Source organism: Cebidichthys violaceus, unplaced genomic scaffold, assembly GCF_023349555.1.
Source record: "Cebidichthys violaceus isolate CVI_PGR_0920_01 unplaced genomic scaffold, fCebVio1.0.p SCAF_85, whole genome shotgun sequence".
Classification (NCBI taxonomy): domain Eukaryota; kingdom Metazoa; phylum Chordata; class Actinopteri; order Perciformes; family Stichaeidae; genus Cebidichthys; species Cebidichthys violaceus.
In genome coordinates, this window is record NW_027176970.1 from 114,974 (window position 1) to 133,705 (window position 18,732).

General features: G+C 39.8%; 1 protein-coding gene across 1 annotated transcript in view; it reads left to right on the top strand.

The window, feature by feature from the left end:
* The window catches only part of gabbr2 (gamma-aminobutyric acid (GABA) B receptor, 2), a 165,059-nt gene that overhangs the window by 76,284 nt on the left and 70,043 nt on the right, over window positions 1-18,732 (top strand). Inside the window, exon 3 of the mRNA XM_068702495.1 lies at window positions 10,527-10,697. Coding sequence (XP_068558596.1) covers window positions 10,527-10,697 — 171 coding nt within the window. The remainder of the gene's footprint in view (window positions 1-10,526; window positions 10,698-18,732) is intronic.

Sequence of the window (18,732 nt, forward strand, 5' to 3'; positions counted from 1 at the left end):
ATTTTCGTTCTTTATTTTCAATAGATTTGCAAACATTTTAAACAAACTTTTTTCACGTTATCATTATGGGGTATTGTGTGTAGAATTTTGAGGAAAAAAATGAATTTAATCCATTTTGGAATAAGGCTGTAACAAAACAAAATGTGGAAAAAGTGAAGCGCTGTGAATACTTTCCGGATGCACTGTATATTATTACACTCTTCTCTTCATACCTGCTGGTTCTATGGGGTTTATCTTGTGTAACTGAACTACTGGTAGATGATCTATGGTCAGTATCTTCCTCTTGGTCCTGGGTTCCTCTATGCACGAATTTCAGCACTGACCCCTGTATTAGAAATACAAGGAATCAACATACAAATATGTTCAAACTTCTGTAATTAACTGGGCATAAAGCAAGATGGTTTAAAGGTTCAAAAACAAAATAGAACAAATCTTGCCATAAATACATTAATCAAACATGTACGTATATATGCTTAATATTATTCATTTACATTTATATTCATACAGGAAATGAAAACACAATTAAGGGATTTAACTTAAAACCAAGACCCTAAATTCCTTGATCTAAATAAGACATAATCCTTGATTGATCATTTAAAAAAGTATGCAAACCTATATAAAATCTGTTTTTTTTTTCTTCTAAATACTACTGCTATAAAAAAATCTGAGTAACGGAAACCAAATGTACAATTGCAGTCAGCAACAACCGTGTACACAGATAAATGGCTCGAGCAGAGCAGAAGCTTCTGATTTTCATTGTAAAGCCTACAAAGCAGCACACTGTACAGTCGCCTAAACTACAAACACTGTAAAAGGATACAGATGGAATCCAGCTACGTATGAAAGTTCAGTTTATTATACATCTGCATCAATGACATTATTCTACGATACCACATTGATCGTTCATTACATGCATATATACACTTGGAGCCACACAGCGTGTGATGCGATGTGGTTTGATAGACATTTTTAACAGTAACAAGACAGCCCACAAACTGTCACCAGATTAAATGTGGCTTAATTCTGATTGCCGCACAGAAATATTTGACATCAATCACTTCAAGACCACAGAGAAAGAAAAACCTAAAGCTTAAAAGTTAAGTTATTAATTTAACTTCAGCAGACTCATAGTGGGAAGCTGATCGTGAAAATAAGTTTTTAGGGCCTTTAAAACTGACCACAGCTGCAATTCCTTTCAGGTCTACGTGGGGGATTTAAAGCACAGAAGATTTTCACTTTAATAGAGTATCACTTTAATTCTAAATATGAGGACATCAACATTTTTTGCAGTGTGTTCACTACAACCTGGCCAACTAAGCAGAGAAAAATACAAGCTCATGCAATGTTATCCCTTTCCTCCCCAAAGGAATCAGTGTATAGAGCGATGGATTGAGAGGAGGGGGAGGGAGGGAGGGGAGAAAAGAACAATAATAGTCTCTACAGTTCAGTATCTGCTCATTAATCATTCATAGTCAGCCAAGTGGTAGCAGCAGGGAGCACAGAGAGATTTCAGGTTACGGTATCAAATCTCAATTTATAAATAGAATAGTTATGGAGCTAGGCGGCAGAATAGCATCACTCATAGCCCCCTCCTCCCACCTCCCTCTGAGTATTCACTGATTTCTCTGTGTCGAAGGTTTGGCTAACATGCGGTGATACTATGTAACCATATGAGTAAGACCCGAAAAGTGGTCTTAAAACTGTAAAATATATCCTTTTAAACATGCCTGATCATGCTCACCCATGAACACGCTCTGGTAATGGACTTCTCAAGCTGCAGCACAAGTGGGCGTCACATCCTCTCCTCTCATTTCGCAACCAATCCTGTCGATATCTGTCGCACACTCCAGCACACCTGGATCAATAAGAAAATGCTGTCCCCGATCCTGTTTGTGATAGCGATTCATCTCCAGTCATCTCATCTCCACCGCTCAAGGACAGCTTGTCTACATATGGTCAAATGAAGAACAACAGAGTCCTACAAGCCCGATGAGGGGATGAGAGAGAGGGGGGGGGGGGGGAATCGCCATCTTTCCTGCTTCTCACTCCCAGAGAAAGGGCGATGACAAGTGACACCGTCTATTGATTAATGGTCGACTGAACGGCCACATCTAACATGCCTAGCACATGCTGTACAACAAATTAATTATTTAGTAATGTAAGATCAGCTGGAGAGGGTTACTTCTTCCTGCATGCATGTTTATGTGTCTCTTTATAGCTAACTTATTCAAATTAAAATCAAGGTTATGTACATGCAGACACGTACTGTTGACATGAGACATATCAAGCTCAGCTACAGATATTTCACAAAATTTAATTGTGTCAGCCACGTCGAGCCCTGAGGTCGCCCATGACCGTAGAATAGAGTCCACAAGCTTCCTCCACTATGCAGCAGTGATGAAGCTTTAAGTGGTAAGCTTGAGGGAAGAGTCTAATGATCTTAATCTGAGCTCAAACTACTTTACACAGATTTAAGAAGTGAGATGAGCAACCATCAGCCTTTCAATGATGAACTAGAGCCTTGACCCTTTCAGCTTGAGCCTAATATTTTGCCTTTTTTATTATCAGAATGCTTAGTTGGTTTGATAGATGACTTTAGAAAAAAAATGTGGGTGGTTTATTGTGTTTGAGATGATAGATTCTGTCTCTTTTCTATCTCATAAGCCCTTTCCTCACTTTTTCATGTACATCTTGTTCTACTGTGTGTGGACTAAACTGAACAAGGGTAACCATAGAAGAAGAGGCGTTGCATGTGTGGGTTGGATGTCCATGCATGGTTGATTGAAATACCTGCGGCGTAAATGAAAGCCTCTGCCTCGCACAGCAGCAATTCAGCAGCAGTGCGTGTATAATTGAATGCTTGTGCAGGGCAATCCAAACGTTGAACGTGGTGCAGGAAAGGTTCAATGCTAGCCCAGCACCGGTTTAGTGCCAATGTGCAATATAAGGCCACTCCCAAGCATCACACCTTGTGCAGTAAGTTTAACTACATGTTAGGATGCAGGTGAAAGGATTTGGTTGTGCAAATGATTTACATTCGCAGGACCAATCCTGATATAAAAAGAAAATACATATTTTTAATCACATTAGACCTGTCATTGGACCCTTCAAGCTCTTCCTCATATTATCTGTCCTGACATTTATCCAGAATCTGATTTGTATTTGACAGTCGAGTGAAGCTCATATTTGTAATATGAGGAAGGAAAGAGTGATAAAAGGTCTAAACGCTTGACCTGAGATAAGAGTGGTGTGATGGGGTGTTGTGCAAGGCCAACAACATAAACAGAACATCACTCAGTCTGTGTGTGGGTGCGTGTGTACATGGCATTAGCTACAACGTGATTGACATGATTAAACAGGGGCCGCAGCAGGCCATAAGCTATTAGAGAGGAGGGGACCGCCACATCACTCACCTGTCTAGAGGCCAGTTTGTGGGCATAGCATGTAATGATGTGTACTATGTCCTGCCACAGTACGGAGCAGCGCTAGTGCACAAATGAAGAGTGCTTTCACAGTTGTTTTGATGTTTCTATCACTATATGTGAAATTTTCCTTTCTACCTTTTATAGTTTTAAACCCCAGGAACAAGCATCAAGTATAATTCATAACTGACAGCGGTATTCTTCACTGTGCACCTCATTTTTTACATTTGAATTATATATTTCTTACTTAATCAAACCGCTTTAAGAGGCTAAGGATGACATGTCAAACCAATGACATGTTAAATGTTGTTAGTGAATCAGTACTACTACACATTACGATATTTTATTTTAAATATCGTGCTTCTGTGTTTTATTCCTTCAGAAGAAGGCATGCCAACAATTGCTATCAATAATAGGGTTCAAAAGGCCTCAATTATTATATTATCTGGATTCTTCTCATGTCTATGTATGCTCATATCATCTGTTTACCAGCACCATATCAGTCAGCTTCCACTTCCCGTCCCCCAGCGCCTGTGTGGACGCCCAGCACAAACAGTGCAACACATTTAGACACACAAAGTACACACACACACATGGCTAATATGTCTTTCTTTAAAATAGCTCAGAGCTATTGAGTGTGTGTATGTCTAGGGTTTAACTGTCCAGTAAAAATACAGCCTATATATTTTGGGGGTGTTTTAATGTGGTGACGATTCATCATGTATCTTAATACATTTTTGATGGATTTATATTGTAAATTACCCCCATATCGCCCTGTCTTATTCTTTTTGGTTGCATATGAACTACATGCAAGTGACAGGGTCTGAATCCTGATGTACATACTCGTACCAGAGTGACTGTACACTCACACTTGCCTGGTCAAGCCCATATAGAAGGCTGTAATGTCTGCATCCTACTGTGCATTGCATGGATCTGAAGCCGCTTTCTTTACTGTGTGCTATTAGTACATCTGATCCCTCTCAAAGTAGTCAGTCCATGTGGCAATATATCATCTATCACTCTCACATCCCAGAGCTAAATTGCAGTGAAGTCAAGCAGATTCTCTCCATTTAACCCCCAACTTAAAAATGTGAAGAGATGTGTGCATTGTTCTCTTATACTCTTGCGGCCCACGCACACCAGCAGTACGAGATCAATAATCAGACAGCACACAAAGCACTTGATGCCTCATAATTCCTATCTCATCTTTCTTCTTTCCCTTATTCATACTCCCTATTTGTCTGTTTCACTCCCTCCATTGTCTACCCGACTCCATGTCTCTTTCATCAGCACTGGACCTCTCACTCAATTCCTCCACTATCTACCTGCAATATTCATCTCTTTCTCCCTTCTCCATCCTGGTGCTAATGAGTTCTGGATGTGGTCGGTGTGGGGTCCAAAGCTTTTCCCTTACTGCCGCCTCTCCAGCTGGGTGCTCCCACGGTGCACCAAATGCCTCTCTTGAATATTGAATAAACCCCAGGACCACCTCCGTGCTTCCTGATCAACAGCACTGCTATTACCTAGCTATTACTCTGCAAGGGGTCCTGGGGCTCCGTCAGGATGGATGGGCTTTTGAATCTGTTGTGTTGTTGGTGAAGGTAGAGATATTGGCAGGGGTGGGTTGAGTGTTTGAAGTTGTTTGGTACTATACCTTGCAATTATGAAACCTTTCCTTTCAGTTTTATAACTTGCTGAAGTCTCTTCAAAGCACCTCAAAAGTGTGTTATTCTGGGATGCATCCAATCCAGATGCGACACTCAGGTAACTTGACTACCGGTGTGTAAAATTCATTATGGCCTCAGATTTTCCCTCGAATACGGGGACTATCGTTATTGGCTTTATGGGAAATTCATCACAACTGCTGGGTGATCAATAATGTTGCAAAACATGTCCATATTCCAATTTATTCACAGAATCTGAGTATTATATCCAGCGTGAGCGTTGCCTCCAAGTGTTTGCTGCAGCATCCTTGCATTGCATCTATACCAGAAAACTGGAATAGCTAAAAATATCTCTACATTTTTAATTCGAAATTGTAAGGTAAAGACTGTATAGTTGAGAATGGGTTTTTAAAGTGGAAAGCAGATTAAAAATCCAGGGTTTCAGATTATTCCGTGATGTAACACCTTTGGTATAATAAACATGATAGGTAGGAGCAAAGCACTGTGAGTTAGCTGATATTTACCTACCATTAATTTTTTTTCTAGCCCCTCCATGATAGCCACTTCATTATTCAAAGGCCAACCACACAATTAGCAGCAGCAGATCCTATTGAGAAGCAGTCCCGCTAGGACCAATCAATGCTATTAGATCCATCAATGTGATTAGACACACTCCTGTATCCTTCTTATTTCTCCCTCAAACTGCTTGTGCTGGGAAAGGTTTTAAGGCTTGTTGCCTTTATTTTTTGCACCATTGATCCAATCCCATGCCAAATCAGGCAGGTATATTGCAGGAGATATAAACAAAGAGACAGGTTGCATTGGGTGTTGGTAATAGGGGCTTTAACAATTATATCTAAGTCTTGGGCTGAAATTTTAATTTACAAAGCTCATTTCAACCACACTAGCTGCATGGCATCCATGGATGTCAATGTTGGCTCGTCAACTGGCTCCAGACTGAAGTATCTCAGCATTTATTACATTTAGGGTTCCCAGATGATGAAACCTGCTGTGACTTTTATGATCCCCTGATTTTTCCTTTAGCACCGCCATGAGCTTGACACTTCTGTTTTGTGTTTAATGTCTCAACAAATATTGGATTGCTCACCATCAAAGTTGGCTCCGGATGAATTATGATCCCCTAACCATACATGACCGGACAGCTTCAGAGTCAGCTCCCTAGGCAGCAGTTGTGACAATTGCAGGTCTTAAAGCCCTACAAAAATCGGTGGACCTCAGAAGTTTGAAATACAATCCATTCACTCAGTTAACTGTTCTGATACACAAACCCTTACTCACTCGTGGTATACCCTGTGAATCAGCAGCAAACATCTCACCTTGCTTCTCTGACTCTGTCTCTGTGTACCTGTTATTTTCTATTCCTGGGCCTTTTCTCACTTTTCCTCCATGCATCAACATAAAACTAGTTTGATTGTGACTTGAAAAAGCCCAAACGGAGCAGCAGCAAAGCTTTTGTACTCACTTCAAATAGAATGTGATAAGCGACTGTGCGTACAGAATGTCTGAATAGATCACCACTGCTATGGTATCAGAGATTCACCTCAAGTCTTCACAAAAAACATTATTCTCAGTCGTTTCGCCGACCTTGAGGTGAGATGAGAGGGAGGAGCTTCCCTGAGCCCGCTGCCACAGTTTTAATTACTACAGGCAAAGAAAGGCAGCTGTGGATTGTGTGACATCGGCGACATCTGTGGTTAGAGAGTCTGTGAATGCATCTGCCCTACCCTATGCGTGATCTGTGTGTATGTGCACACTGCTTGAGCTATACACCAAAGACCATCCAATTTGGGCTGGCCAAAAACCCTCTTACATAAGCCACTGCTCTCAGATGTGTGATATCACGGAACTATTTTGGGCTTTTCCTTTGAAAAAGGCTGTACAGAGTTAGATAAAGACTGGCCTGTTCTTTAAATAATACATTGGAGCTCCCAATACACGGTCCTCACACAATTGCAGTCAAAGCTGACCTGTAGACTTTGGCTTTTTTGAGATGTCAGAGAAGAAAATCTTTCATTTTATTGTGGAAGACTTTAGCCCTTCTCATCAGCTGACCTGGATTCAGTAGACAAACAAGATATATCTTTGTCACTGTCCTAGATTTTGCTCTGACATCAAACAGATGGTGAGACTTGTCGAATGTCATGATTGAACTTTAATACTCTGATGATATTTTCTGCTTTCCATGGTCCATTTTGGTTCAAAGTGACCAATTTATCTCGGGTCAACAGTTAGTTTGATTCATAAAATACAATATTAGATCCTTATATGGCTTTCACTCACACATGCAATGGCCTAATATTCAGTGAACTGCATGACAGAGTTCTACCAGCAAGAGTAAAGAAATAAAAATGGATTACTTATAGTGTCTTAATGCTATTGTTTTCTCTGTGATTCTCCAAGTGGTCTCAAGTGTTAAACAATTTGAATATTTAAGTCTCAGGATTGCTCTTCTACACATTTGTGTTGCTTAAACATCCTGATTGAACAATGTTGGTTGAATTTAATGAGGAAATAGTCATTCATTGTTTTTACGTGTTTTAAAGGGTTATCACTGACATTTCTGTATTTACATGTAACCCAAATGAACATGTATGTTATTTTCCCTAAAAGACAATGGATAACCAGAAGTGTAGGACCTGCAATCCTATGAAGTTTTACATTCAGCATGTGTTTTATTAGTCCATATTTCTTTCTGTAGTTTATATGGGATTCTCAATTCAGTGTTGTGTTGCATCAGATGAAACAATTAAAACTGTGCCCAAAGCAAAAATATCTCCTACAAAACAGGCAGGCAAACCTAAAACATGAATGGATACGGTTGTGGAGCATCGTTTGACCACAAATTATCTTCCCAGTGCAGTCCTGAGAAGACTGGTGCAATCAATTTGGGTTTAGAAGATCACTAGCTCTTATTACAGAACTGTAGAAGCATCTCCCAGTGTGGGTGTAGCAAACAGCCATAGCTAAACGGAGATTAAGGCAATGCTGGAAAGACCCCTTGAAGCCCTCTTAGGCTAGTGGGTGATTTTGGATTTAGCAGTGGTAGCAAGATAAAGGCCTTTCTTCCTGCTTAATTGATGGCTGTAATCCATGTGTTGTTTTAAAAGCCTGTCTCGTTGATGTGTGAACACAAACCCCTGTGGGTCTGTGCAGAAAGTGGTGATTTAGAGGGCCAAACTGAGGGTTTCCCACTGATTGGGTGAAGCCTTGTAGATTTGGGATCCTCTTAAATGGCTCAGCTGATGACAAAGAGGTTGTTGAGGGTGTAAAAAAAATACAAACATTAATGCCCTTCATGCAGATTCTTTGATAATCTCTTGTGTCACTGTATTTCAGTTGCAAATAAATACATTTTGATTTGCACGATTTCTGCCCAATACATTCAAATCATATTAAACTGTATTATCATAGCTGTCATGCTATCTTACACTATATAGTACATCGCTGTGACTGTCAGTCCTGCTTTCTACACGTTTTGACTTTTGAATGTCCTCTGATAAGTTCTCAAATTTCATTCTGTGTCAGTTACTCCCTTTTCGACCATGTACGGTACATTTTCAGTGGAAATCAAGTTTTTCCATGAGCGTACAATTATACCAGCACTACTGTGATTAATGTCTAGTGAGGGATAGAGGCTTAATGAGAAGATCACAGTCATCCCTAAAGTTAGGAGGTGCTTGAACTCCTCAAGGCTTTAGCACAAGTTAAGGAAATCTACTCGTGTACCTCTTGGTCTCAGTCAGAATTATAATATCCTTGTGTTGATTGCTATCATGAATCACAAGTTCTGCTTAATCGCTACAAAGTATGTAATTAACCCTGCACCGATTCAAATCACTCATTATATTACTAAAGATAGGACGTTGAAAATAGAGCATGGTGCCTTATTATATCAGGTCTATACCTTTTTCTGACATGCCTTTAAAAAATACATCATGAAAAAATACTAAAATGTTGTTTTTATGCACACATGTTGGTTACAGTTCTACAGATATATTACTATGATGCTGCCAGTAACAGTTATTTATGAAGCAATTCAAACTGAATATAGTGTAAATCAAGCATTAAGTGGCAGATCTTTGTCTATTCTGGCCTGTGCAGGTTGTTACATTCATTTGCAAATTATAATCTTAATGCAAAAAATTAATTACAGCTATTTTTGCCTCTTGAGAAAATGAATGACCTATTGTTGAAAATGTGCTACAAAGTGGAAGAGAGAGAGAGAGAGCAAAACTTGATTAGCATGGAATTGTCAAATGAAAAGTGGGATGGGTGGAAACAAGGACAATTGTGACTGTGGGTGGTGATGGTGTCTCTGTGCAGCGGAAAAACACAGATGAGAACGACCACATTTTGGATAAATGTAGTATAACACCAGTTGAAGACGTTCTCATCATGTTTAATGAGCACGTTTGCACTACTTTAATTGCTCGATACATCTTAACTAGACCAGTATCAGCTTTAGTTTCACTCTTCAACTTTTCCAACTAAATTGCATTCAGTGAGTGTTTATGCTTGCTTATCATATTTAGTTCATTAGTGTGTTAATGTTCTGGAAAAATACTTTCAAAGTTTACCTTTCACAGTTTTATACGGCCCTCCCTTATTTGAACATGAATTGATGTGCCTGACATTTGCTTGGGTTGCAGTGGTTGAACAGAAGATTAGGTGTGTGTAAAAAGGCTATTAGTGTTTGAGATTGAGCACATTTTATTCTTAAATGTGTGTATGTGTGCGTGCGTGCATGTGAGGAATCTGATTGAAACTGCTTGCATGCGTAGAACAGAAACGCTTTTAACTTGCAAACCCAAAGCTGAATCACTTTGATGAGCTGCTTTTTTTCTGGCCATCAAAAACATAATGTAACACACAAACAGGTATTCACACAGGGGACAGCAGATGAAAACTAGCCTCTCTGGCTAACTCTGGCTCAGTTACAGTTTCACTGTTGATTGGTGTGCATTGTCCCTGCAAAATAAATAAACAAATAGATAAACACGCCTATACATACGCCAAGACACACACGCACATGCACAGTATGAAACCAATTTGAAAGGTCATGCAAACAGGGGTCATCAATTCCACCCAATATTTACAGATCTGTTTACATTTACATTATGAAGGGGCTATTTCGCTGACATTTGAAGTAATTTAAAAGAGTTGATTTGTTCACACACTTAGACCATGAATGAGTGTGTGTTTATCACGGCCACCCTGCGATGGTTTAATCCCTGAAATGACAGAGGCCACTGCTCAAAGACAGGGCACATCTGAAATCTGCCACCCAGTGCTATAGGTTCAGCAACACAGTACTTAAAAGTGTTGCTGTGCCAACAGTTCAAGTGACGTCAGCCTGATTACTTATATTACTTAGACAGACTCAAAGCTCACTGAATATTTCTCTCTTTTGTCATTCCAGCTGTCCTTTGCAGCAACAACCCCAGTTCTGGCAGACAAGAAAAAGTACCCCAACTTCTTCCGCACCGTCCCATCAGACAATGCCGTGAACCCAGCGGTAGTGAAGTTTCTCAACTTCTACAACTGGAGCCGTGTGGGAACCCTCACACAGGATGTGCAGAGGTTCTCAGAGGTCAGTGTTCCTTGTTCATTCTTTCAAGAGACTACATTTTGATATGTAAACTTTTGCATGCCACAGAAACCTGAGGTGGTATAGTGAGCTGTTACATAGAGCATGCACAGCTAATGAGAGCCACTTTTGATGTATTCTGAACTAAAGTAGTATTTAGTATTTATCCATCAAAAGACACTGCAACCTCAGTTTTCTGTACATAAAGAAATCAGGTGCCTGTTGTGGTGTGTGCTGTGCCATGATTAGTTCAATCATTACATTTTAAGGTTTTAAGTCATTGTGGATGTTGTTTTTTCAAAAGAATAACATAAATTGACAATTCAGTTTCATTGAAATAATATATTGCTCAACAATTCGTCCTCAGACCAAAATGCAGTATTTGCATGCATTCAATCAATATTAAAACTAGTGTTGGTAATCTAGAGAAACTAGCAAGAGTAAGCAAGATTTTTTTAGTAGCGAGCAGCACTAGTTTCAAAAGTCGCTAAATCAAGCAACTAAATCGCTAAGTCAGCAACACTGACAGCCCGTACCTTCAGGCCTCCCTCCAAAGCCATTCCCTCAAGATTATCATTAAGAACGTAAACAACGAACATGGCTATATTGTCAAGCTGCGTGCAGGAAGGCAGTTATGTGAAAGATAGGTAGCCTGTCCAATCAGTTCTTTCTGGTGGAATGAAATGATTGGATGGGATTATTACAAGTCCTACAACAGCAACAGATACAGGATCTAGTTCTGTTTTTGACAGAGCATTTGGTTTAATGATTGGTGTCGGGATGTAATGATAAATTTAGCAAATGTGACAAAAAATAACCAACCCTGGCTTTAGGTGGTCAAATCAAGGATCACTTCTTGCAGAGACAGCAAAGATAAATGCACAACATAAAAAATTAACCAAAATTTTGACCTCAAAATTCAAAAAGGAATTATGGAAGTGGTACAGTTTACACAGGTAAACGCTGCATAGTACTAGTAGCCTAAATTGCAAGAGGGGAAGATTGCATTGTAACACTTTCTCTCTGTAAATTTCTTAATTGTGAATAAATACTGTGTTCATAAAAATATAAATCCCCACACTGGACATGTAAATATTCATAGGTGCGTTCTATGGGATTCAGTCTCAGTCAGGGAGATTCTAATCTAATCATAAACAGATGCAGAGACTGGGAGTAGTATCAGTACTGAACAATGATTGGCATTTTTTTTAAATTGGATTTAGAAATTCAGATGATGCCAACTTGATATGAGTGGGTGGCAATCAATTGAATTCAAGATATTCTCCACTAGTTTACTGAATTAATATTTTTCCACCCACGTGAAACTCTGTGGATGGATTCTGCAGGATTCTGAGCAAATGTGTAGATTATAATTTTCACACTATGTTTTATTGTTATGTTTTATATACTAAGTAATAGATAAAAAAAAATTGATGGCTGAGAATAAGGAGGATAAGATAAGGACTTTCATATGAGTAAAACAGATGAGAGCAGATGTTACAGAGTAAATATTTTGTAAAAGAAATTAATGTTTACATTAGTTGATTTTGCTTGATTATTATTTTACAAATTCCATCTGTTATTAATTCAATGTCCCTCTCCTATTCAATAGACAGAAAGCACCCTTCAGTTACTGTACCTGGCTATATTTGTGAGAAATACTTTATAGAAACTTCTTCATTACATTGTTCGCTACATTTTAAAGATAGCAGATTTTTTTTGGAAGTTGTGGAAAGTCGGCCTGGAGAGGACAATTTTGCATTCCCCAAAAAAGAGTGTCAGGCAGCCTTTTACATTGAAATAAATAAATATATAGATATAATATATGACCTATTGTTATATAATTGTTGATATAATAATCCAAATAATTTATAAATATTTTACAAGTTAAAACCATGTCATACCAAAATGGATGGTGACTAACGAGACAAAATTATTCCTGTTTGTGGTTAAACAGTAGTAAAACATACACGTTTGTCATACCTTTACCGAATATTTTATCACATCAGCGACACAGGAACATTCAGTTAATAAAAGCCATGTCAGAGGTATTGAATGCAGGAATTTGAGAAACACATTTGCCTCAAGGCCCTGGTTGAAAACAATCTGCGGGGGGGGTATAAGAAGTCTCACTGCAAATCTCAGAGAGCCCAAATCCCTTTATCTCTCCCCTCCTGAAAGCGCCAAGGGGCTTAGGACGGGAGGGAGACGGGCGGCCCGATTCAATCAACCTGCCACGAGATTGGCCTCTAATCCTGATTTACCAATATGCAAGCATCGCTTCCGTACTTTGATTTGTACAATCCTCTGTCAAGTTCACAGCACGTCGGTTTTTGGTTCATCTGGAAATCATGGTGGCGTGGAGAAAGACAAATGGTTGTTGCAAAATGCAAAAATGTTGTTTGCTAAATGTTGTTTGGATACTGCCAATGAAAATAAAATAACAATACAATGCATTATGAGTTTAATAGAATAATTCTAGTTTATTTCAATCTGGCGTATTCTCCTTAAATGTGGCTATTGTGGCTCTATGGGTTGTGCTACATTTGCGTCTCCATCTCCACCTCTGTAGAGATTTAGGAAATGACAACCAAACAATTTGTATTTTGGGGAAAGCTGTGGCAGCCTCTTATAGCTTTCCAAATAACAGTATTTTTACATTTAGCATTTCAAACTTGTCTCTGATTCGGACAAAAAATTTACCAGAAAGAGGCCGCAGAATTAGCCATCTTGGCTAACTGCTTATTGATCTACAGATGGGCTGTTTCCCATGAAGAAGAGGTTAATGTTATGTAACGCTTGTTAGGGATTCAGTCAGGGCCATGCACACCTCACACACACACACACACACACACACACACACACACATACAGTATGATGTCATCTGGAACTGTAACCTGTAAGCTAACACTGGCTACCTGTAAGAGCTCGCATCCAGTTTAAGACTCTAGTGCTAGCCTACAGGGCAGTGAAAGGAGCACCTCCTTCCTATCTCCAGGCCATGGTCAAGCCTTACACCCCCGCCCGACCACTTCGCTCTGCTGCCTCGGGGCGATTGGTTGCCCCGTCGCTCAGAGGTCCTGGCGGCCGATCGACCCGGTCACGACTGTTTTCTGTCCTGGCCCCACATTGGTGGAATGAACTTCCCACTGACGTCAGGACAGCGGAGTCGCTGCCCATCTTTCGGCGCAGGCTGAAAACCCACCTCTTCAGGAAGTGCTACCCTGAGCCTTCCACTTAGCGCTTATTGTTTTCATACTAGCTTGTTGCACTTATTGTATTCGTATTACTTATAGCACTAACTGTTTTTCTTGTTTCTGTACTTTGGCTCTGAGTTATGCTCTGCTTCATGCTCTTAGATGCTTGTTTGGAAAAGGAAATGTACTTATGACTTCTGGTGACTAGTAGTTCTTTTGATTACCTATGTTGAATGCACTTATTGTAAGTCGCTTTGGATAAAAGCATCTGCTAAATGACTGTAATGTAATGTAATAATGTAATGTAAAGCCAGCTCGTCACTTCTATTGTTAGACGCTATTGAACACACACACACACACACACACACACACACACCAAGAGTGGGTGGGGGGAGGCTAGTGTGAAGGTGTCTGTCCACATAAACACACACACACACACACACACACACACACACACACACACACACACACACACACACACACACACACACACACAGTAATCAACATTATTGAGATTGCCAGACCGACAGGGCTCAATCAGGAATAGAGGAGCCATCATCAGCCAGTCAGATGACAGACCTGAGAACAGGATTAGGACTCTGTCCTCTGCCTGGAACCCTCTGAGCTCAACTGTTTAATTACACTATGCCTACTGATAAATTTAGGTAAAGTTACTCTCTCAGCAGCCACTCTCTCTGAGGTCCCTTACAATCTAAAAATTGCTTGTTGGTTGCCGTGGTTTATGCATTACCACGTTTTCTTTAGCCATCAGCAGCTGTTTGTTAGAAATAACCATGTAATGTATAAATTCCTCTGCAGAATGATTCAGTCATGCCATTGTACAGGGCATGTAAGGCCACGAGAAGAAGCCATTCGAGGGCTTGTCATCAGGCTGTAACACAACCGTTTGTCAAGCTTGTTTGTATAAGCACATGACTGGCATTATAGTCTGAACTGTGGGATTTACATGGAGATTTATTTGGCAGTGTAGCACAGTCTGAGGGACAGATGTGTAAATTGCATGAAAACGTACATGTCCCATCCTTTGTTTTGTCTCTTTGCTGTACATCTGCATTATAAAGGTGCAGGTACATGTGCGCAAGGCTCAGACAGACAGATGTGATGATAAAAAGCACCTGCTAACAGTCTAGTGTCTATGTGTGACACTAACAAACACACGCAAATGCAGTCACACCCGTCACTGCAAAGAGACTTACGCACATGCCTGGAAATGATGTGTTAATTATTTGAGGTTAGACCACAGCAGTGTGTTTGTCTCACTGTGTCATGCTGGTACCATCTGAATCATCAAAGCTCCTCACTTACTCTGCATGAAGGAACTCACTTTAATCTGTCTTTCTGTTGGCTGAAGGGTGTGATTGTTATTTTTGGGTGCATTTGTTTGGATGCAAGCATAAAGCTTAGCCAGTAATTGTTAATTTTGTGATTTTGAAAGCGCATGCGCTTTGGCTAAAAGTCAGTGCCCCTACTTTAATGTTACAGAATGTTGAAGGTGAAACAATGAAAGAATTAATCATGCAGATCATTCATTAAACAGAAAAACAAAATATCCCCTAATTCCAGCTCGTCAATTGGTAGGTTTAGCATTTTTTTGTCCTTTGTGATATAGTATTAAACTAACTATCTTTTGGACTATTGATCAAAACCAGTAGGCGATTTGTTGACAGAGGGGATGAACCTGGTTTGTTTCATTCAGTTGGAGGTCTGGGCCATAAATTCTAACTTGAACAAACCTCAGTCAAACAAAGGATTAATGACTCAGCCTTAGACACACTCAACTTAACAGCCCCTCTACCCCTGCTCGCTCTCTGTGACTAGGGGATGGCAGGTAAACAAGAGGGATGCATTTTGGTAATTTTGCTAACAGTGGGGACAACATCTGTCCTAATCCCCTGTCAAATCGCCTACTGATCAAAACAGAACATGTAGTTTGAAGACATTACCCTACCTGTGGTTTTTGTAAATTGTAACATGCATTTTCTAAATTTTTAACGATCAATTGAGAAACTAAATCGAACAATGATAATGAAAATAATCCTCAATTGCAGCCCTGCAAAATATGCAATTAGGTCGAGAGGAATTATTGAATGAACTATGGAATTTTTAATGACGACACAAGCCCACAGCTGTACTACCGATGCATATTAAAGACATCTGCAACTTGAGAACCAAAGCTCTGAAGACAGAGTTTTTCATTTTCAGTCAGTGGAATGGAAGGCAGCATCCAGATGCAGTGTAAGTGTGGGATGATACTTAATTCTGTCATATACACAAAGAATCACAGGGTATCCCTCACCTTCAGCTTAACAATTTATCTTCATTTAGTATGTGGTGATATGTGTGTTTGCAAATAAATGAAAATCTACATATAAATTAAGCCATATTATGTTGATGTCCTTTCTAGACACCAATGCACTGCACACATCTATCTGAGTGCATCTGACATTTTGTCATTTTGTCCATCATGTGTGGGTGTGTATTTGCATATATGTGTGTACATGTGTGTCTGCATGCACGCACGCCCAGAAGTGCAGTAGGATTATTTGGGGATTCCCAGGCTGCCCAGTCAATCGAGGATTTTTTGTTATGCAGGAAAAGCTGCTCACTTTTTCCCCTCCTCCCGTCCCTCAATCCATTTCCCCCTCCCTTCCACCCCCTCCTCCCTTTCTCTATCTAACACACTCAGTCCATCAGAACACAGATGGATTTGTCTATTTCTATCTCAGTGGTGGAAATGCAAAATCAAACGACAACACTAAAATCCTCTGGTGACAAAGGCTTTTTTTTCAAAGACATGAATGGCTTTGTGTGTCAGCCTTTGTGATGTTGTGTATGTTTGCGTGTCTGCCTGTCAGTATGTCTTGTCTTTTATGTGATTGCAAGTTGTTATCCTATTCACCTGTGCGCTCGCTCCAACACACCTTTTCAAACGGCAAACTAACCTGCTGCAACCCTCTATTGTCCATGCTAGTTTCTATTTAGCATTGCAGCAGCCAAGCCTTTTAGATCAACACTCAGCACAACAGGACTTTGTACCTTGTCCAGACCACCACGCCAATTGTTCCTCGAGAGCAAAACCTGGTTGTATTGATCCACTCCAGCCTCCCTTGTTGTTTCAGCTCAGAGAACAGTACATTGGAGGGAATGTTTGTACAGGATTGAGTCATGTACAGAGTGAAGGGGGGCAGACAATTATGACATTTAGAGACATGAGGGAAATAGTAATTGTTGTAGTTCAATTTCATTGATTTGATTGCAGCCATTTTCTAGTCTATTACATGAAATAGTGTATTTTAACAGTAGCAAAAGAAAATGGTGGTGGATTTAATGGTAGTGATAGCAATCATGGACTATATAATTGTGAATGCTTACTGCTGTAACTATGGTCACACTACTTTGATGAATAAATATGAAACACTTACACCATGTCGGCCTATACGATTGAAGCTTGTAGCTTTTTTATTGAAGGAGAACATGGCTTTGGTCAGGTTCAATCTACAAATGATCTCAATAATCCTAACTTTTAAAGGCACAAACCAGAATAAAAATGTCCATAGAAAATTAAATTAAACCACTCCCTCATCATAATCCACTTCTCTGCTTTCAATATATTCCACAGTTTTACTTTTGTCAAAATATGTCAAAATTACTAAATGTTTGCCCCTCAGGATGTTGCCCTCCATTTGTCTCTGAAATTAGTGGAAGTATATGCTGCAGGAATGGTTTGTAAAGTTTCCATGGAAGTTTTGATGCCTTTGTTCTGTGATGACAACCCGTATTTATAAATATTATAAATTCAGGCTGATCCAACCCTCCATTATCTTTCAATGAGGAAACTACTAACAAATTTCAAGCTAAACATGGATTTTGGATGAAGTATTACTCAAGGAACAATGTTTCTATGTACAAAATGAATTCCATTCATAGCCATGGCAGTCCTTAATATGTATTTGAAGCAATGTAGGAAACATAAATATGGATACAACCAATGGCACACATGCACGATTACAGACAAATGTAGGGCAAACACACAGGGCCTTCAACTGTTACATGTGACAAGTGAGTTTGGCATGCCCATTTGAGCGCACACCCTCTCTGATGTCTCATCATGGCTCCTAATGCCAAACTCTTGGATGAAGGTGGAGAGGCCGATGGCTGCAGGGCATGGCCGGAGGACATCAGGGAAAAAAAGGCCAAAGAGATAGGACAAGATGTCAACAGTAAACCTCAGCATGTGTACTGTAGATCGTTCTCACAGCAGACATTTTGACGACACAGGCGTAACATTTATAATTTTTGCTGTCAATGTAGTTGATCACATGCCAAGGCCTTGATATTGTGCATGCTGGCTCATTGTCAAGCCTTACTAGAACACCTAAATTGAACAGAGCCATCATTAATGGTATCAGTTACAATTTTGCTTTTCTTTCTATGACAAGTCAAAATGTCTGCGGTGAAAAAAGGCCTTTTCTAAAACTGTAGTTTGAGGAGGGAAGCCAGAGGGATGAATCCTAGTATGTGTGTTTGTTAGGGGAGAGAAAGCGAGAGGCAGTTTGATAAACCACCTCGAGCTCGCCATCACTGTGGGGTACCTGCTCCATTCTCCTCCTTCTCTGATCCCATTACCCAGCATTCCACTGAACCAATATATCAAAGCAGATGTTCAGTTGCTGCAGATACATTTACAGTACTGTACATTTGTCTTATATTTTATAAATATATAAAAAGAAAATTACCAGTTGAGACAATTCAATGCATAAAATTGTGCTTTCTTCTGTCATTCTGAAAAATAAGTTTGACAAATGCACGTTGGATATTGT